Source organism: Neomonachus schauinslandi, chromosome 7 (genome assembly GCF_002201575.2).
Source record: "Neomonachus schauinslandi chromosome 7, ASM220157v2, whole genome shotgun sequence".
Taxonomy (NCBI): Eukaryota; Metazoa; Chordata; class Mammalia; order Carnivora; family Phocidae; genus Neomonachus; species Neomonachus schauinslandi.
This window is the reverse complement of record NC_058409.1, coordinates 9,111,028-9,133,536: the sequence shown is the minus strand read 5'-3', so window position 1 is coordinate 9,133,536 and position 22,509 is coordinate 9,111,028. Positions and strand designations below refer to the sequence as shown.

At 41.4% G+C, this 22,509-nt stretch overlaps 1 protein-coding gene across 1 annotated transcript; it reads left to right on the top strand.

Moving 5' to 3' along the window:
- Positions 1-1,151: 1,151 nt before the first annotated feature.
- On the top strand, positions 1,152-22,300 carry FEM1C (fem-1 homolog C). The gene is made up of 3 exons (XM_021701970.1): positions 1,152-1,308; positions 2,121-2,853; positions 20,698-22,300. The coding sequence occupies exons 2-3, from the start codon at positions 2,310-2,312 to the stop codon at positions 22,005-22,007; spliced, it is 1,854 nt and encodes a 617-aa protein (XP_021557645.1). The 5' UTR covers positions 1,152-1,308; positions 2,121-2,309; the 3' UTR covers positions 22,008-22,300.
- The last annotated feature ends 209 nt before the right edge of the window (positions 22,301-22,509 follow it).

The following is a 22,509-nucleotide window of genomic DNA, read 5'->3' as shown; positions in this document are numbered from 1 at the left end:
TCTCGACAACACTGAGTCAATAAGCAAAAATGAAGTTGTGATTTGTGTGTGTGTATGAAATGTCTTTTAAAATAATGATTACCTTTGTGAGGCTGGGGTCAGATAATCTGTCTAATCTGATATTCTCTTTCCCCCAGTGGTACCCAAGGAATTGGGTGCAAGTTTAAGTTCCCCAAAATAAAGCTTTCAAGAGATGGATGATCAGTTTTTCAAACACTATTTTCTCATCACGATTCACTATGGGCGTCATTCCCCAAACATGCTTACACTCTTCTTCAAGCTGGTTTAATACATCCCATGTCTTAACGTCATAAATTTGATAAGTTTTCCTCCTGCTCTATGATACTCTTTATTCATATTAACTTTTTAGCTTTCATTTCCTGGTTTTATAATGTTGCAAGAGTTCAGGAGCTCGACCTTGTTGACTTACGCTGCTCTGAAATTTTACCACTTTTCGTAAATTTTTACTTTTTAGAGTCCTTATTTAAAAAAAAAACAAGTCATGATTGGCAGCCTCCCAAACGAATCTTTTTTCTCAAATTTCTGTTTCTAGTGTTTTTCTCGTTTTGTTTTTCCGAGATCTAAGCGCTCGGTGTATTTCCACCAAAAGGAGAGAAGAGTGTAGTCCGAGAGCATTTACGGGTGCGAAGGAGTAATAACAGCCACCACCCTTCTGGAAGTTCTGGCCATGGGACCCGAAGGTCCCCCAAACCAGCCTCCCGAAACAGGCGCGGCGAAGCGAGAGCGGAGAAGCCCGCGAGATGCCCGCACCGCCCCCCCCCCCGCCACGGCCCCGGGTCGCCGCGTTACGGCGTGGCCCCGCCCCCTCGTGGCGCCCCGCCCCCCCGCGTGCCTCACGCTGGTGCGTCCTCCGTGGGGCTCGCGGCCCCGCCCCCTGCGGCCCCGCCCCCTGCGGCCCCGCCCCGCCCCGCCCCGCCCCTACGCGGTTGCTCGCGGCGGCCGCCGCCCTCCCCCGGCCCAATGGCGCGGCTGCCGCGTCAGTGATGTGAAACCTCGCTCAGGCTCGTCCGGCCCCCGGCCCGCAGCCCATTACACCATCCGTCGCGGCATCCGCTGCAGCTGCTGTAGCCCGCGCAGACAGGGAGGGCGGGAGGCGGCTCGGCGTGGCGGGGCGGGGCGAACGGCGCGGCCGGATTCATTCCTGTGGGGCGCGGGGCATGGAGGAGCTGCGCGGCTGCAGGCGGAGCAGGCCGGCCCGGGCGGCGGCGCGGACAACGGTTTCCATTTAAGGGGGGCGGCCCGAGCCCGAGCGGCCAGCGGCGGCGGAGAGGACCAGCCCCCGGGCAGGTAGTGGCGGCGGCGGGGGGCCCGCCGGAGCCCGGACTGCGGCCTGAGGCGCCCGCGGGGAGGCCCTGGCGGGAAGGGGAAGGAGGGCGCCCCCGGCAGCGGAAGGCGGCCGCCGGGGCTGGAGGCCCCAGGCTCGGCGGCCGCCCGGGCGGGGGTCGTGGTCGCTCGGGGAGGGGCCGCCCGGGTCTGGAGAAGGTGGCGGTGAAGATTCTGGAGGGGGCGACGGTGGTCGGGGGAACCTGCGATCCCTGGCGGGGAGGGGGCGGGGGGCATCAAAATGGGGCGGGCGAAGTTCGTTACAAGGCGGCCGGATTTCCTGAGAGCCTCGAGTAGTTTTAAAGGAAAGAGAAGCTGTAGGGCGAGGGCTTTGGCGTTAGCTGTGTCCGACCTTTTTGTTCCTTCTCGAAACCCATTCTGGCCACCGCGAGGCCTTCGCGCCCTTGGCTCGCTCTCTGCAGAAAGGAGAGAGAGAAACATTTCTGAACCCGCGTCTCTTGCCTCTTTCGGTTGTACTCTCCTGGGCGTGTGCAAAGCAAAAACTGGAACAAAGCTAGGCTGGTTAGGCGAGAAAACCGGTTGCCTGTAGTGTTTCAATTTACCGTGTATGGAAAAGAAACGGCCTGCCACCAAAACATTTGGGTCGGTGTGCACCTTCTTGTATTCTTTCCCACAGTGTTTGGGTGGCTTGAGGAGTCCCTAAAGTATGCCGCCCCCATCCCCCGCCGCCTAGGAGTAGAAATTAAAGAAAACCTAAATAGTGTTTTTGCCTTTACCTCTGGAAAATTGAAAACTGCTACTTTTCCTTTTTCTAGTTCGGTGCTCTGGTTGTCAGATGTTGCAAGGCAGTAAGACAACAGACTCTCCGTGGTTTTATATCCGTTTGGGGTGCAGCGATTAACATTGAACTTCGGTTCCTGTAACTCTTGCCTGTGTCGATAGAGTTAAGCTGGGGAGTTTTGCTGTGAAGGATAAAGAAAGCGCAGCCTCTCAACTGGACATAAATGGATCTAAAGACAGCAGTATTTAACGCAGCTCGGGATGGCAAACTCCGGCTTCTCACCAAGTTGTTGGCAAGCAAATCCAAAGAGGAGGTTTCCTCCTTGATCTCTGAAAAAACAAATGGAGCCACGCCACTCTTGATGGCCGCCAGGTATGGGCACCTTGACATGGTGGAGTTCCTCCTAGAGCAGTGCAGTGCCTCCATAGAAGTGGGGGGCTCGGTCAATTTTGATGGCGAAACCATCGAGGGGGCCCCCCCGTTGTGGGCCGCCTCTGCCGCGGGACATCTGAAGGTGGTGCAGTCTTTGTTAAATCATGGAGCGTCTGTCAACAACACAACTTTAACCAATTCCACTCCCCTTCGAGCTGCCTGTTTCGATGGCCATTTGGAAATAGTGAAGTACCTTGTGGAACACAAAGCTGACTTGGAAGTGTCCAACCGACACGGACATACGTGCTTGATGATTTCGTGTTACAAAGGACACAAAGAGATTGCTCAGTATTTACTTGAAAAGGGGGCAGATGTTAACAGAAAAAGCGTTAAAGGTGAGTTCACCTTCTTCATTCCGGCTTTCTAAGTGTTTGTCGTTATTTTCAGGAAGTCTGGTACCTCTCTTTAACCAGTGGCTGCTGAGTCAGCCGACACTGACAGACCTGTTTTGATGAGGTGTCCCTTCCAGCACACCCTTGTTGGTCGTGTCTCCGGTATTTGAGAATATGTTGAACGAGTGTGATACAAAGACCTCAGTCACGATGTTAAGGAGCATTTTCTGTCTCTGATTTGGAGTCCCTTCCAATTCCTGGGTTCCCCAGAGTTACGGGGGATGTTAGTGGCAGTTGATCTGAGCCCCTAGGCTTGCATTGAATCCACTTGAGAATATACTTCAATGTAATGTATTTTTCTTAGCTTTGGGTTTTTTTTTTTTTTTTTTTTAAGAACACCGGTGGAGTAGAAACTACTATATTTAGTGAGTCATTGTCTTATGTGTCTTAGCTAGGCATTTCGTTTGTTATTCTGTCAGGGAAGGCCAGGCCACACTGACCTGGAAGGATTAATACCAGTTGGTATTAGAGAAGGGAGAAAATCTGTTCCCTTATTCTCTATTTATTGTGTGGTCAATAGAAAAACCTTTCACATAGAACATGTATTAAATATAGCAAGAGAGAAAAGAGATTTTAAAAACTGCTACAATCCTGAGAGCAAAACAAGGACTGGATTAGACAGACTTGGATTTGTTGGCTAGCAACAGTGTAAACACCTTTGTCCAAAAGAAGAGCTCGGGTTTACTGTTGGGTGTAATTTTCAGGGATTGTAATAAGCCTAAAGCAGCAAATGACAGTTGAGAATTTTGTTTTTGAAACTTTTAAAAACAGCTGTTTTGGTCACATATTTTGATACTTGGAAACCTTCATATTTATTTATACAACAGCAAAGTAATTAGCTGCCCCATTAAAAAAAAACCAAACTATTAAAAGTAGCCTACCTGTATGGTAAAAAAATAAAATTCAAACAATGCAAATTGATTGACAGTGTTCACAATGAAAGAATCTTACCACCCCTGATTTCTGGACCTCCAGCCCACTGGCAAGCTACTATTTAGAAGCACTATTTACGGGGTTTTGTGTGTGCTGGAGATGGTCTGTGCAAACATAGGTACGCTTGTCTATGTCTCTTCCTTCCCCTTTCCCTTCCGTTAGTTGATACATACTGTTGTTGTTGTCGTTGTTTAAATCTTGAATTATCTTGGATGTCATTCAGTTCCAACACACAGAACTGTCTCATTCTGTGTATGCACAGTAGTTCATTGTATGAATCTACATAATTTATCTAGGCCCTGTTGATGGACAGTGAGGTCACATCCAGTGCAAGCAGTGCTTCTGTAAATATTCTTGAACAGAAGTGTGTCTTTGCACACACGGGTGAGAATGGCTGTAGGATAGATACCTGTAAGTGGGATTGCCGAATCAAAGTGTGCATTTATCATTGTGTTGGTGTCTGATTGCCTTTCAGAGAGGCTAAACCACACCATTATGGGACAGTACGTGGTTATTGGACAGAATTTACTGAAATTCGTATGGTCTTTTTTTTTTGAAAGGTTTGATATAAAATGATGCAGGCTCATTGTGATTTTCTGTAAATTTTTTTTTCAGAGAAAATATAAAAATCTCACAAAATGCCACTTAAGAGATAATCGTTCCAAAGATATTTCTGAACTTATTATATACATAGATGTATGTAATTTTATTTTATATGCTCTTTTATAACCTTTTTTTAAGCTTAATCAGTAATATCTTTAATGGCATTAATCACAGCCCTTTAATTTCAGTAGTTGCATACTCTCCTAATGGAGTTTTCTGTTGCTTCTGGTTTTTCAGTAGGAGACAAAATGTTTCTGTAGACGTTCTTTCTTAGACATTTTTTCATTTGTTCCTGATTATCTCTTTGAGGTGGGTTGTTGGCTTAGAAGACAGTGTGACATTTTTGTTTGTTTTAAACATTTATTCCTTGAAAGAATGCTGTTTTAAGAGAACAGTTACTGTTTATGTGACCATGTTATTATCGGGAATGCTTTGAAATCATAACTAGCAGAGAAAGCGTTAAAAGGTATGGCTGTTTGTTTAGGCTTGTTGGATTTTTTGTTCCTTTGTTTTGGGCTTTTTATTCATTCAAAATACAGATTGTCGAACTTACATATTTAAGTGAGGTTGTTTTAAACTCTTAGGTCACTGGAGAGATGAGTAGTGGTACCGTTTCCCTTATGGTTTTCAAAGTTGCTTTGTATACTCTTCTGGAGATAGAATGTGTGCGAGAACTGTGCTGTAAGTAGCTCATGTTCCTGTGAGCATTTTCCCCTGATGAACTGAATGGTCTCTAACTCGATTACCTTTGCTTTTTCAGAAGAATGTTCCTTTTATCACCATCATCATACAGCCTTGTATGTGAGGATGTGGTCAAATGATCTAATTCTAGAGTTGTTTTTGGTCAAATGATCTAATTTTAGAGTCCTTCCACCCCACCCGCACCCCCTGTATCAGTATCTAGTACCTGTGCCTTTCAAAAAAATTACATGTAACATGAGAAAACAGTTTTATACCAGAAATTGTTTTCAGATAGTCTCAATTTTGTATACATACAAATATATGTCATATATCTATGTTATGTAAATATGTGTGTGTATAGGTGTGCAGTGCTTTTTACCTGTTATGGTCCCTTTTAATTTTGACAGTGACTCTTAATTAAATTGGGGGCAGATTAAAGTGTATATGCACCCTCCCCAACTCTGATCCCGAAGCTTCCATTCTTTGATAATCACTCTCTCACTGGCTCTAGATTTTTTTTTAATGGGTCGGTGCATAATAAAAAAGCAGGAACCAATTGAAACTGAGGCAGGAACACTGGCGAAGGATCTATCTGATAGAGCATCAAGAAAGGATCCCCCCCCCCCCCACACACACACATTTTCGCCCTATCCAAGAAGTAGTAGAAAAGAGTGATGAGATTAGGGATAAAATGAAATAGTTTCTTTTTTTTTTTTTTAACATCCATCTTTATTTTATTTTTTTAATTTTTTTATTCTTATGTTAATCCCCATACATTACATCATTAGTTTTAGATGTAGTGTTCCATGATTCATTGTTTGTGCATAACACCCAGTGCTCCATGCAGAATGTGCCCTCCTCAATACCCACCACCAGGCTAACCCATCCTCCCACCCAAAATGAAATAGTTTCTTAGGGAATGGTATATGTCAGCTGTTGGAAATTGTTGTGAAGGAAGAAACCACCAGTAGATTATGCTTGGTCTGCTTAAACATCAAATGCACATGACTTCTGCATTCCATTACTTTTTAACAGGCAGTTGGCATTTGAATATACTATTTTAACTTTTTTTTTCCCATGACTTTTTAACAGGCTCTTGGCATTTCGAACAGGTTTTAGCCAACGGTGGAATTCATTCCCTAATTCTCTCAGAGAGCACTTCCTGAGTCCCTCAGTGTACCAGGCTGTTATACTTTAGGATGTCCAGAACTGAGTAAGACAGCCTTTCCAGTCCTTGACTCCTTGCTCTTGAGCTCATGGTTTGGTCGGAGAGACAGGTTCGTGTGTAGGTACTTAAACCATAGTAGGCTAAGTGCAGCAACAGTGAGTGCTTTCTTGTATTTGATTCTTGATAATACTTTATCACCGACCACCAGCTCGTTACCTGCGGGGACGGTGGGTTCTTTGTTTTCTCATGGCATTCACAAAGAGGAGAAAAACTTTGAGATATTTAGGAATACTTCTCCAGTTTAACACAGCAGCTGATTTTTGCAGCAGGAGAGTAGGTTGCTATTTAAAACCATAGACCCCAAATCAGAAGTGATTAGACAAGCCCATAGAGCTACCACATTGATTTCAGCACTTCATGGTTACGGTCATCTTTGGCTTGCTTTGTTTTCCCTCTTTTTTTTTTTAATGTTATTGTTGGATTTAAAATAGGATCTCTGGTAAGGTTACTTTAGCCCTTCAGTTCTGCTTTTACACCCACATTCCATTGGGCAGTGATTTGAGTACTACAGACCAGTAGAAGAGCTTCTCTGAGTTGGGTTTGGGGAGACTGGCCCTAAGAGGACAGGCTATCCTCCTGCATGGGTTAGTCTTTTTAAATACCCAAGGTAATTAGGTAAATTGGTAATAAGATAACCACTGTGCATTTTCTGTAGGCAAGACATTGTGTTGGACATTTTGGAGGCTTACGAGAAGATAAGGACGTTGCAGTGTGAATCTCTGCTGATGGATTTTAGGAGTGTGATCTTCATGGAGATATTGAACTGGGCCTTGAAAGGATTGTCAGGGTTCAGATCTGTAGAGTGTATTTGATACAGTTTTAAAGGTTTAGGAAATGGCATAAGGAAAGGCACATTGAGAACCTTGGAGGATCCAGGAAGTGGAAAAGTAGGCATATTTGGACCAAAGGGCACTCAGGACTAGATTATAAAGGACATTGACTTCTAGGAAAAGGAGTTTGATTCTTTATGCAGAGGTAAGCTAGTGAAAAGTTTTCAATTGAGAAATAACTGGGATTTTTTTGGGGGGGAGCCCATCTAACTGGATTCTAATTCTGTTACATTGTGAGCTCTTTAAGGCTAGAGGCCTGGTGTTTGTATCCATGTGGTGTTAGACAGGGTGGCTCATAGTGAATATTTGGTAAATGAAGTTTGTTGAATGAAATAGGTTGGATTTAAGAGAGAAAGGATTATAAACTCCCTGATGGCAAGGACTGTTTTGTTGTTCTTTCACTACGGAAATAAATCCATACATGAAGACGTGAAGTAAGAAATTAAGGCCATAATTGTGAAGAATGAGCAGTACAGGTAGAACTCCAGAAATGGGAGAAATTCGGGTAGGCTCATAAGTAGAGCTGGCTTTAAAAGGGTTTGAGAGAGAGCTAGTTCAGGCAGTTTATTTGCCTTTTTATTATGGAAATTTTCTAATTTCTGCGTAAGTGGAGAGAAGAATATGACTTGAACCACTGTGTACTTATCACCTTGCTTCAACAGTTACCCACATTTGCCAAGGTTTTAAAAAATACATTTCTCTCTCCTCTCCTTTTGTTTTCTGCAGTAGTTTAAAGCAAACCCCAGGCATGTTATATTAGTTGTCTCCCATAGTATATAGGCATTTTAGGGTGTAGATGTATTTCAGTCAAGACAACGTGAAAAAAGAAAGAAATCCCATTATTTTTTTTTTTACGCACTGTAAGTGCAAAGGAATCTCAGGTAAGAAAATCTCCCCTGTAAATTAAGAACATTTGGTTGGTGTTAAGATCAGGGACCAAGAAAATGACCCTTGTCCTGTCAGTAGGCTCTTCTGCTGTACGTGACTTTCTGTGTGTTGGAAGCAGAAGTTGTCCATTCTTTCTTGACTTTCCAGGGTTCTGCTCAGCTGCTGGTCAACCTCCACACACCTACTTTCCAAGATTTAGAGAGAGGGACTTAAAACTTCCTTCTCTTCTGTGGTGTATCTGTGTTTGTTTTGATTTAGTAATAATGTTTAAACGACTTACTGGTTGAATTCATTAACATTTTAATCCCCCCTCATCAGGTTGCTCCTGCAAGTTGTGCACATTCGTCTTTTCCCTCTTGTGTCCCCTGGCACACTTCTCCGTGTCCCCAGGGTAGAAAGTGTGTAGATTGAGTGCAGTGGGGAAGTACTCCTCTTGTTCCTCTAGGCCTGGAGATTGGATTTTGAACTGTGAATCCTCACAATTGAACTGAAGTGGAGAAAATAAGTAGATCCTGAACTCTCCTGCCCTTTTAGCTGCACGAACTTAAGACAGAGGCTGTTTTACTTATTGACCATTGGGTATGAGTGGTTCCCTCGCTGAGTTCATCTTTATCAGATTTTCCTAGATTACAGTTGTTTCTTTAAAACACAATTCCGGAAGCCCTTGGCATTCTGGAGACGTATGCTATTGAGACATCAGGAATGTATGTGATGGAAGATAGAGGTGGGGAAAGGCCCAGGTAAAGAAGTCATAGGGGAGTGGCAAATCTGCCAGAAACATCTTTCTTCCCTTTGTCCCCCACGCTTGGGGAAGAACAACGGCTGGAAAGGGAATTTTAATGAAGTCTGAATTATAATGTTGATGTTTTGACATTGTGTAATTTTCACCCAATTACACTAATATTTGCTTTAGTCCTGATCCCTTAGCTCAGTTCCTCTTAGCCTTAAAATTCCACTTGATGTCAAGACCCATCTCCCAGGCACTTTCTGATTTCCCTTTGAGTCATAAGAATTCATCTTACCTCTAGATGCAGATGTTTTTAGTGTTTAACCTTGTTGTGAGCTTCAAGGGCCTGTGTTGTTAAATTTCCATATGCTCCGAACTCAGTGCCTTATACAATTAATGAAGGGAAGGCACATGGTAACCTTGGCACAGTTTGTATTTGATTCTGCTCTGATTCCTTTTTTTTGAACTCCTGTCCTTGAGTATCTCTAGAGTTAGAATATACACGGCTAAGGGAAACATCCTAAATGGAGGAACCTTCTAGTGCTCCTTGGATATCCTGAAGTGTTTCTCTCTACCCCTTCTCACTTCTTCCCTTAACACGTACCATTTAGTTATTCCAGGAATAAAATACTTGGGATCAGCATTGTTCTGCAGTTGAATCGCAGGCCCCTCCCCATCTTTGGAAGTGGGCCTCTTACAAGTCCCAGCTACAAAGTTGAAGAAGAATGGATGGCAAGCACAGTAGGCTAAAGAGGAGAGGTGAGAATTATTTTTGTGCATTTCCAGCAAATCTGTTACAGTAGGAGACCCTTTAATTGCTGCTTCTAAAGGTCAAAAGTTACACTTCTACCAGAAACACAAGTACTTTGATTTTAAAACCGCTTTGAGACACAATTTACATACCATTCCCCCATTTAAGTGTTCGCATTAGTGTATGTTCACAGAGTTGTGTGGCTGTTGCCGCAACCACCTTTTCCTCACCTTCTCCCCGCAAAACCCATATCCAGTAATACTTACTCTCATTCCCCCCTCCTCTCCCACCCCGAATGCAGTAACCTTAGGTAACCGCTGATCTTTCTGTCCCTATGCATTTGCCTGTTCTGGACATTTCGTAATAAATGGAAGCATAGTACGTGGTCTTTTGTGGTGTGCTGCTTTCCCTTAGTGTGATGTTTTCCAGGCTCATTCATTTTGTAGCATGTGTCAGTACTTTATTTCTTTTTATTGCTTTAGTCTCTTTACTGTATAATCCCTTGTGTAGATAGACCACATTTACCCATTCATCAGTTAATGGGCATTTGGATTGGTTCTCCTTTTTGGCTCTTGGAATAAGGCTGATACGAATATTCATGTACAAGTTCTTGTGTGGATATAAGTTTTCATTTCTCTGGGACAGAGATGGAGGAGTCGAATTGCTGGGTCACATGGCAACTCTGTGTAACCTTTTAAGGAACAGCTCAACTGTACCATTTTACATTCCTGTCAAAAGTGTAGGAGAGTTCCAATTTTTCCACACCCTCACAAACATTTGTTATTACTCTTCTTTTTTGAGATAGCCGTCTTAGTGGGTGTGAAGTGGTGTCTCATTGTGGTTTTGATTTTTATTTCTTCAGTGCTATGATGTTCAGCATCTCTTCACGTGCTTATTGGCCGTTTGTTTATCTTCTTTGGAGAAGTGTCTTCGTATTCTTTGCACGTTTTATAATTGGGTTATTGTTTTATTACTGAGTTGTAAGAGTAATTTTTATATTCTGAATACAAGTCCTTTATCAGCTATATGATTTGCAAATATTTTCTTCCATTCTATAGATTTTTTTCACTTTCTTTTTTTAAGTAAATTTAGTTTTTTTTTTAAGAAAACAAGGGAAGTTAAGAGTAACAGAAAGGGAGTCAGATACACCAGTAAAAAGAAGAGGAACAAGTGAAATGAGTACTGGTCACAACTTAATTTTTTTTGGTAAATGTCTCTCTCATTTCTTTTCCTTCCTTCCTTTTTATTGAAGTAAAATTGACACACAATATTGTATTAGTTTCAGGTATACAATGTAGTAATTTGAGTTAAACATATGCAGTGTTCACCATAATGAGTGTAGTTACCATCTGTCACCATTCCATGTTATTACAGTATTATTGGCTATATTCCCTATGCTGTACTTTTCATCCTTATGACTTATTTTATAACTGGAAGTTTTTACCTATTAATCCCCCTCACCTATTTCCTTACTGCTCAAAGTAGCAAAGACCAGCAGCATGGGCTTCCCTTGGATCCACCCTAGATCAATTGAATCAGAATCCACATTTTACTGTGATCCTCTGGTGACTGTGTACATTAAAGTTTGAGAAGCACAACTGTATTTGACTAAAACAGACACACACAAAACTTGAACTGTGTGAGGACTTTACAAAATAGCAATCTGTTGAATTGATATTTCTAGAAAAAGCACTTGAAATTGTAATAGACATTTTGTATTTGTAAAATATTTTACAGCCCTTGTGAGAACATTTTTGTTTCATTAAAAATAGAAATTGGGAGTGGTTTAGAAACTGACTTAATTCTAATCCTGGAGAATCTAAGTAATCTTACCCAATTGAGATATTTATAAATTCTGTGTCGAAGTTCTTCTATGATTTAAGTCATTAGTTGATTGGTAACAATCTCATGCAAACAATCACTTATTAATTAGTCAAACCCAAACATCTGGTTTGGAGCGAGGGCACTCTAAGGGCTCCAACTAGTTATTACTCAAAATACTGGTATGTTTTGGGATTACTTATTTTAGGAAAATCTCACCCCTTTGTTAGGCACTTACACAAATCCCTATCTTTTATATGCCTGCTATCAAAAGATTGCAGGTTTCTTAGGATTAACAGCAACTAAGATTGGTACTTTTAGATAGGTCTTCTTGAGAAATACTACCATGTTTTTTGTTTGTTATTTGTTATTACCTATTAATCCCCCTCACCTATTTCACCCATCCTCTCTCACACCCTCCCTCTGGAAACCACCAGTTTCTTATTTTCTTATTTTACTAAGTTTTTTATTTTAATTCCATTATAAACATACAGTGTAATATTCGTACAATACAGTGATTCAGCGCTTTAAAACATCACCTGGTGCTCATCACAGGTGCACTGCTTAATCCCTATCACCTCTTTCCCCCATCCCCCCCCCACCTCCCCTCTGGTGACCATGTTTTTGTGCATGAACACTTGCATCATTTCCTTCCCTTAGTATCCATCCCAGAAGCATCTCAACGAATATGGCTACTTTTTATTCTTAGCACTCTTTCAAGGTTAAGTTACGTAGTTGAAAATTAATATATTTATATCATACTATTTTAACTTTCTGTATAAATACTTTAACTGAATTAACACTTTAAGGACCATTAGCTTGATTTTTAAATGTCCATTTAACAAACATGTCTTTTGAGAAATCATGAGAATTTTCCATAATGAATTCAGTGTCAGAAATTTTATTTTTTCTCCAAATGAACATGTTCTGAGTCAGACACTGAGAATTGCATAATACAGTATTTATTTTCTTCCTTTTTTTTTTTAAAGGTGAATTATATTTCAGTGCTAAATAGCCTTGATTTCATCTAAGATGCCTGGTAGTATTTTTGAACTTTGTGTTCTATTTTTAATTGTCTTTCTCACTCTGAGGATACAAAATTAAGACATTATGAGGTAGAGATACCAAATCTTCCATCATATTATGGAAACATAGAGGCGCATAACTGAGGGAAAATGCTTGAGTTGAATATTCAGTAGTACTTGGCATATGATGTTATGCACCAAAAATCTAAATCACTGATGTTACTTAGTAAAAATTATATATGATTTTATTGGTCTTTGGCATGTAACTTAGCACAGACTGGTCACAAGAACATAGTAACTTGATTTTTAAATTCACCTTGTTAGATGTTTTCACAAGAACTTGCATTTCATCCTGAAAGCATAGCTCTCTTGAATGAAACTGTTAATAGAGCAAATACAGCAGATAGCTGATTATCATTTTATAAGATGAATAAAGTCAGACTAATAATTCCAGAAACTGGAACATAAATAGACTTGTCATAAAAGAAAATAAAGTTTGTGAACAGACATGGAAAAATGTCCTATATACCTAGGTACAGAAGTAATATAAATTAAAATTCAAAATTAATCCTAGTGCCGGAAAGAATACTATAAAAGTGGATCTTTTAGGGCGCCTGGGTGGCTCAGTTGGTTAAGCGACTGCCTTCGGCTCAGGTCATGATCCTGGAGTCCCGGGATGGAGTCCTGCGTCGGGCTCCCTGCTCAGCGGGGGGTCTGCTTCTCCCTCTGACCCTCTTCCCTCTTGTGCTCTCTGTCTCTCATTCTCTCTCTCTCTCAAATAAATAAATAAAATCTTTAAAAAAAAATAAAATAAAAGTGGATCTTTTAAAAGATTGTCTAATTCCTTTGGAATGAATTAGAGATGTATCTTAAGCTGTCATATACTTGTGATTCTGTTTTAAATTAGGCATTAATTTTTTCATCTTTTAATTATTGAAGTATAATTTATACACAATAAAACCCATCCTTTTTAGTATATAGTTGTGTAAGTTTTGATAAACATACACTGTAGTTTATCCAGCAGTACAATAAAGATAGAACAGAAAGTTCTTCATGCCCCTTTGCAGTCAACTTCTGTCCCAGAATCCACCTCCTGGCAGTCACGTATTATCTGTCCTTCTAGGTTTTTAGGCATTAATTTTTTTTTTTTTTTTTAAATATTTTATTTATTTGACAGAGAGAGACACAGCGAAAGAGGGAACACAAGCAGGGGGAGAGGGAGAGGGAGAAGCAGGCTTCCCGCCGAGCAGGGAGCCCCATGCGGGGCTCGATCCCAGGACCCTGGGATCATGACCTGAGCCGAAGGCAGGCGCTTAACGACTGAGCCACCCAGGCGCCCCTAGGCATTAATTTTAATAGTGAAAATTCTGAAGCAGTGCAGATGTCCATCAGCCAGGGAAGTGTTTATGTGAACTTGGACATGCCTCCTTACTTGAACTTCTACGATAAAGCCATTAAGAATGATGATGTGTTATCTGTGGAGTTCATGTAGACTACCTACTGGTCACTTACCAGGAGAAAATTACTAAGATGTGGGAGAAAAGCAGGTAACAGTTGTATATGGACTAATTACAACTTTATCAAAACATCTATATAGAGAGACTGGGACCTGAGACAAAAATTATAGTTGCTTTAAAATTAAGCTTTTTGTTTGTTTGTTTTTGAAGCTTCTCTTTTCTAAACTTTGGAGGCAAGATCTAGGCTATAATTCAGAAGCACTTTTTTAGGGCTTTGAGGGCATGAAAGTGTGATGGTCATATACTTAACTTGTTAGAGAAGTTACGATCTCTCTCCTAAGACTTTACTTTTTAAACTTATTTTATCCTCAGAAGCTAAGTTTGAATCACTTTTTCTGATAATCAAGTATTAACAATTTAAGGCTCTTACCGTAACCTTAGCAGTGTGCTAACTGCTAGTTGGGATATAAAGGAAATATTATGTAGGATCTGTGTCCCTTAGGAATAGACCGTTTAGGTAAGAAAACTGTTGTTTGTGGCAGTAACATTGTACTTATTGTAAGGTATTACATAATACCGTATTAGTTCATGTAATAGGAATACCCACCAGGAAGAGTGACACATTTATTCACCAGGCAGCCTCAAAATGACAAGTTGGTGTGGTATCAACAAGCAAATCTCTTTAGGTGGCTGATGTTGCTGTTGAAACTTGAAGGACAAGAAGTTAAAATGGTAAAGAAGAAAGAGTATATTACAGAAAAACGAAGAGCAGAGGCGTGGAGGTTGAAGTGAGCAGGCTTGTCCCCCGTGCTGGGAGGGACACTTAGGCTGGAGGGACGGGAAGCGTGAGTAGGGTCTCCGCCATGTGAATCGCAGGCACTGGCAATGTCCCAGAGGAGGTGTTGGCGGACTAGGGCCCAGGCGTCAAAGCCTGCCCCCCTCCTGTTTCTCTGCTGCCTGACTGTGAAGATGTTATGTTTGAATGGTTGGGGGAAAAAATGGAATGAAGAATAATACTTTATGACCCATGAAGATGCCCTGAAAGCCCTATTTCAGTGTCCGTAAGTCAAGTTTTGTTAGAACAAGACCATCTCCATTCATTGAATGCATTGCCAACGGGTACTTCTGGCCATGGCAGAATTGAGTGGTTACAGCGGGGACATTACGGCTTGCAAGACCTAAAAATACCATCGAGCCCTTTATAGAAAAAGTTGGCCAACTCCTGGCAAGATTCACAGTGCAGCATTCATGTTGGACACGAAAAATGAGGCTGGCCAAGTAGGGTAGGCAAATAAGATCTCAGTCTTTTAAAATCCATTTCTCATAGTGTACCTTGTGTGTGTTCCCACTAACCAAGATTAAGCTTTACTTCACATAACGTTTTCTGAAACTCTGAATTTCTTTCTCTTTGCCCCCCTGCCTTACACGGATAGTGCTTTGAGAATCAGTGTTGTAGAATTTTGAAAGCCATCTTAAAGGTTTTCAACTGTGGAAGCATGAAAGGTTTTGAGTTGGAAAGTAACGTGATCGGTGGAGTTCCACTATGAGGTTTGGCTTATATTAGATAGAACTTACTCATCAGATTCTAGTATGACTAGCATTTAAAATATGACCCCAGGAATGCACAGTACACTGCAGTGGCGATTGGGAGACATGGGTTTATGTTTTACTACCAGTTTCCCTGCTTTTTGTTTGTAGAATAAGTATTTTCTCTGCTTTGCCTAGTTATGAATATAAGATTATGAGGGGGCAACTGCTAATACATCAGATTCAGGAAAAGAGAAAAATGGTGTGCTAACATATGGATACCTTTTTTTTCCCCCCCCCGGAACTGGATTTATTGAGTGAATGGCTATTTTAACTCCCTTTCTCCCCATTCCGCGCCCGCCCCCGCCCCTGGATACCTTTTTCTTCTCCATTAATCTCTGCTTTTATGATTCGCTTCAACTTTCTCTGGGTCTAATTTACTGTTTTTCTCCTTTACTTTCTTGAGATGAAAACTGAGCCATCTTTTTAAAGCCTTTCTTTTCTAGGGTGCACATAGAAGCACAGTTTAAGCCACATCCCACAGGATTTGTTACTTAAGGTTTTCATTTTCATCCGGTTACAAATATTTTCTGTTTTTCCATTGGGGTTTCTTCTTTGACACATAGGTTATTTAGCAGTATGTATTTAAATTTTCAAATCTGTGGAGGTTTTTCTAGTGTTTTGTTGTTGCTGTTGAGGGGTGTGGGGGTGTGTGTGTGTGTGATTTCTAACTTGCACTGTGGACTTAGAAGATAATCAGTGATCTCAGTCCCTTGCTGTTTCTGTGAGTCTCACTTTATGGCCAGAATGTGGTCAGTGTGTGTATTCTTTCCTATATCCTTGAAAGAAAATGGTATTCTATAGGTGTTAAGTCCAGTGTTCCTTTATATACCTCAGTTAAATCAAGTTTGTTCATTGTGTTCAAATCTTCTCTCCCCGTATTGGTTTTGTTCTCTCCTGAGAAAGGTGGCTCAAGTGTCTGGTGCGGGTGGGTTTGTCTGATTTTCCTCGGAGTTCTGTTGATTTTTGCTCTATATAATTCAAACCTATGTTTTTAGGTAAAAACAAATTTGGAAATACTGTATCTTTATGTTCTTTTGGATTTTATATCCTTGTAAAATGTTTCCCTTTATCTCTAACCATGCTTTTTGCCTCAACGTCTCCTTAGTCTGGTATAATATCACACAGCTTTCTTATTTATGCTTCCTTTTTGCATAGGGTGTAATTTTTTTCCATTTTTTTCGCTTCAGCCTTTTTCTGTCCCTGTATTGAAGGTTGTGTCTCCTGTAAGCAACATGTAGTTGAGTTTTACATATTTCTATTTTCAGTCTGACAGTTTGTGTCTTTTAATGGGAATGTTTAGTTTGCTTGCATTTAATGTAATTACTGATATATTTGGGTTTTACTCTCCTACTTTCTGATTTTTATTTGTCCTACCTGGTTTGTGTTCTTTGTCTCTCATTTTTTTGTCTGCGTTTGAATTATTTTTTTCTTACTTCATTTTTTTCTCTGTATTAGAGAGTATGTAGTAATAAGATGCATACCCTCTGTTATTTTAGTGGTTATTGTACTACTTCGACTTACCAAAGGAATAACGTAAATTTCTGAGTTTACCTCTGTCCAAGCAATGCAAAAATCTTTAGAATACTTTAATTCCAATTGCCCTCATTACTTTTATGCTCTTGCTATCACTCATTTGACTTCTGTATGTATTTCAAGCCCTGCGAGACACTTGTTATTTTCAAAGTCAGTATTTCTCCCAAATTTACCCTTCTTGTTGATGCTTATATCCATATCTCTATGCTTCCATGTGGCTTATCCTCGTTTTGCCTGGAGAACACCCTGTAGTACTAGGTCTGCCAGTAATAATGGGTTTTCTCTTTTTGTTCTCACCTCAAACAGTCCTTCATTCACCTGATTCTTGCTCTGGGTATAAAATTCTCAGTTGGCAGTTATTTTCCTTGAGTGCTTTCAAGATACAGACACCATTCTGTTGTCCTCCGGCTTCCTGTTCCTGGTGAGAGCTTTGCCGTCAGCTGAACTCTTGCTCTCGTGCAGGTCATTTCCACGTTTTCCTTGTTTGTGAAATTTTTCTCTTTGTCTGAGTGCTTAGCAGTTTCACTGGACTGTGCCTCTAGGGAATTTTCTTTGTATTTCTCTCTCTTGGTGTTTCTAAGACTTACTACATTTATAATACTCTACCAGCTTCAGAAAATTTTCAGACTTTATCTTTTAGGTATTGCTTTGGGCCCATTTTCTTCCTCTGGAATTCTGGCTTGGAGAGCGTTAACGCTCGGTCGTTCCCTCGGTCTCTCAGTGTCTCTGCTCTGCCAGCCTGTCACCCCCATGCTTCTTTCTGTGTATTTTCATCTGGCTGATTTTTCCAGCCACTCATTCTCTGTTCAGCTATGCGTAATCTGCTTGGAAAGCCACCCACTGAGGTTTTCAGTTCTAGAACATCCATCTTGTTCCTTTTTGTAGTTTCCAGTTTTCTGTCTAATTCTCAGAATTGTTTTTTAATCTCTCTTACTTTGCTCAGCATAATTACTATTTTAAAGTCTGTGTCTGATGACTGTATGAGCAGTATCTTCTGTTGGGCTTTTCCATCAGCTCTTATTTCCTTTGGTTTTGTGTTGCAGTTCCTTTGATTGGATACCAAACATTAGATATAAAGAATATGAAAAATAATTTGGGCCCTAGTAAATAGATGATATCTAGATAATATTTTCTGTAAATGGTATTTGTACCTGCTTTTGGCTTTTGACTACTTTCGCTAGCAATCCTGAATTTCTTTAATTCAGTGTTGACATGATCTTAAATTAGATTTTGGTTCCTCCAATTGCTGGTCTGTTTGTAGTTTGTCTTTAAGTACGCGGGTGCAGCCCTTCCGAGCTCTAACTCAGGAGTGTATGGGGGTTTCAAAGTCCCCTTCTTTGTGGGTTCTGGACTCTAGTTTTCTCCTCCAGCCCTGCACAGGTGTCAGAAGGTCCCCTCAGTGTTTTCACTGGTGCTTCCAGAATCAGAAGAGGCCATTGGGGGAAGCTTCCCTAAATTCTGGACCTCTCTGATTTTCTTTCTTCTTCTGGATGTTGTCCTCTTTTTAGCTCTTTACATGCTATCAAACAGATTTTTAAAAATAAAATTTTCAGCTTTTTAAGTTATTACTGGGGAGGGTGATCATATCACTTCTGCCATTACTAGATGTGAAAGTATTCTATAGGTTTTTTTTATTTAAAAAAAAACAAAAAACATTTTTCCCCCCGTGTTTGGTGTATTCTGATACAGCAGTTAGGTTAATAGAGCCTTAAAAATACATTTAGTAATAGCTCTGCTTACTTGAGATTACTTTGAACAAGTGAACATTAGTTTTAGTAGGCAGAAGTTCTGGGCTCTCTCAGCGCTTGGTTACAGACACATTGCTAAAACATTCCATCAGACACCATTCCATTATAGACCTTTGAAATCCTGAGTCAGAACAAATGTATGCAGGTAATCATGTACTTCCTGTAGGTGTCATGGAAGACTAAACAGGAGGAACCTGTGGAGGGATTCAAGTCCCAGTGTGTAATAACTGGCTCTTTCGAATTTTAGTTACAGATTTGTTATGGGAAGTGTTCAGGTTTAAACTACTTTCTTTTTTTTTTTTTTTTTTTAAAGATTTTATTTATTTGACAGAGAGAGACACAGCGAGAGAGGGAACACAAGCAGGGGGAGTGGGAGAGGGATAAGCAGGCTCCCCGCAGAGCAGGGAGCCCGATGTGGGACTCCATCCCAGGACCCTGGGATCATGACCCGAGCTGAAGGCGGTCGCTTAACCAACTGAGCCACCCAGGCGCCCCTAAACTACTTTCTAACATCCATGCTGTGTCAGGGGTCCCCCAAGGCCTTCCCTGTATCTGGAGGTGAGTCAGCAGAGAATGGTAATCGTGGCTAACATTTATTACAGTGGTGTGATAAGGACGTGCAGCTGGATCCTAAAGGGGAAAGGCACAGGTGGGGGCGTACAGGAATCTCTGTGCAGGCTTTTTTATGCCGTGTCCTCATAACAGGGGACACAGAGCAGTTTCTGCCCAGGGAAACCCATTAGGAGACTCAGAGCCCAGGGCTTTTATTGGATGCCATTCACGGAGGCACCCTTTCCTGAGATACCCCAAATTCCAGGCTCCCAGAAAGAAAGCAGGTACTCAGCCCAAACTGTATTGTTCATACAGACAGTGAGCCCCCCTTATCATGGAGGGCGAGTTTTCTGAACAGGCGAGTTCTCCAATGGGAGCTGAGGGCCGGCCCGGGCAGCCAGTTCTTTCTAAGGAAACCTACCAGTGTCTCCGGCTCCCGGCTCCCGTAACTCTTCACTGCACCCGCGCCTCCGGTGACTCACTGTGGGAGTTTTCTGTAAACACCGTAGGTAAATATCAAAGGTCCGTGTGGTGATTCTTGTTATGACAAGTAGTAAGATGTTTGGCATTAAACTTCGGCAGCTAAAACACCTGTGTGGTTGTAATGTCTTCATATGTTGCACACGGGCTTTTCCCAATGTGCCAGTGTCTGTTGTCTGTTTGAATCCACGTGTGGGAAGAACACGACAGCATTGGAACATACAGTACATCTTCAGAGAATATGTAAAAAATTAAATTACAATGGGAAATAATCCATTACGAAAGGACACTTCAGATGGCTCCTTTTAAATTTCCAGTTGAACCACCCACGTGTTTTTTCACATTTTACTGGACTTGTTTTTCTCCTGGGAGCTTTCTGAGGAAAAGTACTTTGTCACCGAGAATTTTGACTAAGACAGCTGAAGTTTATTTGGCAATCAGAAATATGGAAAAAATAATTTCTGACTCCTGTTAGACTCAAACTGGAGAATCTTAGACGTTCTAGATTAGATTTCTGGCTTATAAATGTGGAAGCTGACCCAGAAAGTTTAAGTGACTGGCTGCAAAGCTGACTAGCTGGTTAATTGCATTTCATCGCTTTTTAGTCATAGAATATGCACTTGCAGTTGCTATTGAAAAAAGCCAAGAGGCCGTGGATTCATTTTGAATTTCCTTAGTGACTTTGATGATCTTTTCATGCCTAATTTGGTCATTTATTCAACAAACTTAACAAGTATTTATTTAACCCCTGCAGTGGGTCACACTAGTTTTAAGTGCCGAGGATTGTTTTTTTTTCCTCATTTGTATTCAGATTAAACTCTGTCCCATTAAGGTCAGCCTGGAGCCGCCTGCTTTTTATGAGATTCCTAGGCTACGAACATGTACTACATTGTCTCCTGGTCCCTCAAAATATGTTATCTCTTTTTTTCCTCTCCTTAAGGTAATACTGCATTGCATGATTGCGCAGAATCTGGGAGTTTGGACATCATGAAGATGCTTCTTATGTATTGTGCCAAGATGGAAAAGGATGGTTACGGGATGACTCCCCTTCTCTCAGCGAGTGTTACTGGTCACACAAATATTGTGGATTTTCTGACTCACCATGCACAGACCAGCAAGACAGAACGGATCAATGCTCTAGAGCTTCTGGGAGCTACATTTGTAGACAAAAAGAGAGATCTGCTTGGGGCCTTGAAATACTGGAAAAAGGCAATGAACATGAGGTACAGTGACAGGACTAATATAATTAGCAAACCAGTACCACAGACACTAATAATGGCTTACGATTATGCCAAGGAGGTGAACAGTGCAGAAGAGCTGGAAGGCCTTATCGCTGACCCTGATGAGATGAGAATGCAGGCCCTATTAATTAGAGAACGTATTCTTGGTCCTTCTCATCCTGATACCTCTTATTATATTCGATACAGAGGCGCTGTCTATGCAGACTCTGGAAATTTCAAACGATGCATCAACCTCTGGAAGTATGCTTTGGATATGCAGCAGAACAATTTGGATCCTTTAAGCCCCATGACCGCCAGCAGCTTGTTATCTTTTGCAGAACTGTTCTCCTTTATGCTCCAGGATAGGGCTAAAGGCCTGCTGGGCACCACCGTTACGTTTGACGATCTTATGGGCATCCTGTGCAAAAGCGTCCTTGAAATAGAGCGAGCTATCAAACAAACTCAGTGTCCGGCTGACCCGTTACAGTTAAATAAGGCTCTTTCCATTATTTTGCACTTGATTTGCTTGTTAGAAAAAGTTCCTTGTACTCTAGAACAGGACCATTTCAAAAAGCAGACTATCTACAGGTTTCTTAAGCTGCATCCGAGGGGGAAGAACAACTTCAGCCCGCTTCACCTGGCCGTGGACAAGAACACCACCTGTGTCGGCCGGTACCCCGTGTGTAAATTCCCGTCCCTGCAAGTCACGGCCATACTGATCGAGTGTGGCGCCGACGTGAACGTCAGAGACTCCGACGACAACAGCCCCCTGCACATCGCTGCTCTGAACAACCATCCCGACATCATGAATCTCCTTATCAAATCAGGTGCACATTTCGATGCCACAAACTTGCACAAGCAGACTGCTAGTGACTTGCTGGACGAGAAGGAAATCGCTAAAAATTTGATCCAGCCCATAAATCATACCACCCTGCAGTGTCTTGCTGCTCGTGTCATAGTGAATCATAGAATATATTATAAAGGGCATATCCCAGAAAAGCTAGAGACCTTTGTTTCACTTCACAGATGATAATCTGACTGTCGCGTCGCACTCTTGAAAGCACGGATCGCTGACAGTTGCCTCATACGTGAGCACTGTTGTGAGAACACCAGCATTCACTTAGCTTGATGTCCTCGTGCTGTCATTGGCTAAAGCATTAGAAGCATCAACTTTCCAGGATTGGTTTCCCAGTATTTAATATAAATATACCATATAATATATTATTTGTGAATTATTGAGAAATGTAATGTCCTATTCGAATTTCTAAAATTGTCTGCCAAAGGCTTATCTGTTCTGGTTCTGTTTGCTGTTGGGCGTTTGGGACAGAGGTCACCGTTTCTCAGTGGTGTCTTTATACTTTACTGGCTTGTGAATTTTATACAATTGAAGGTCTTTCTTTCTTTTTTTTTCCCCTGCTTCTTCCCTCTTTCCACTTGATTTATTTCCTCACCATTTCTACTTACCGGTTTTTTCCCCGTTACGGACCCATGCTAGGTTGTATACCCTTTATGGACCTGTTACCATTTGCAAT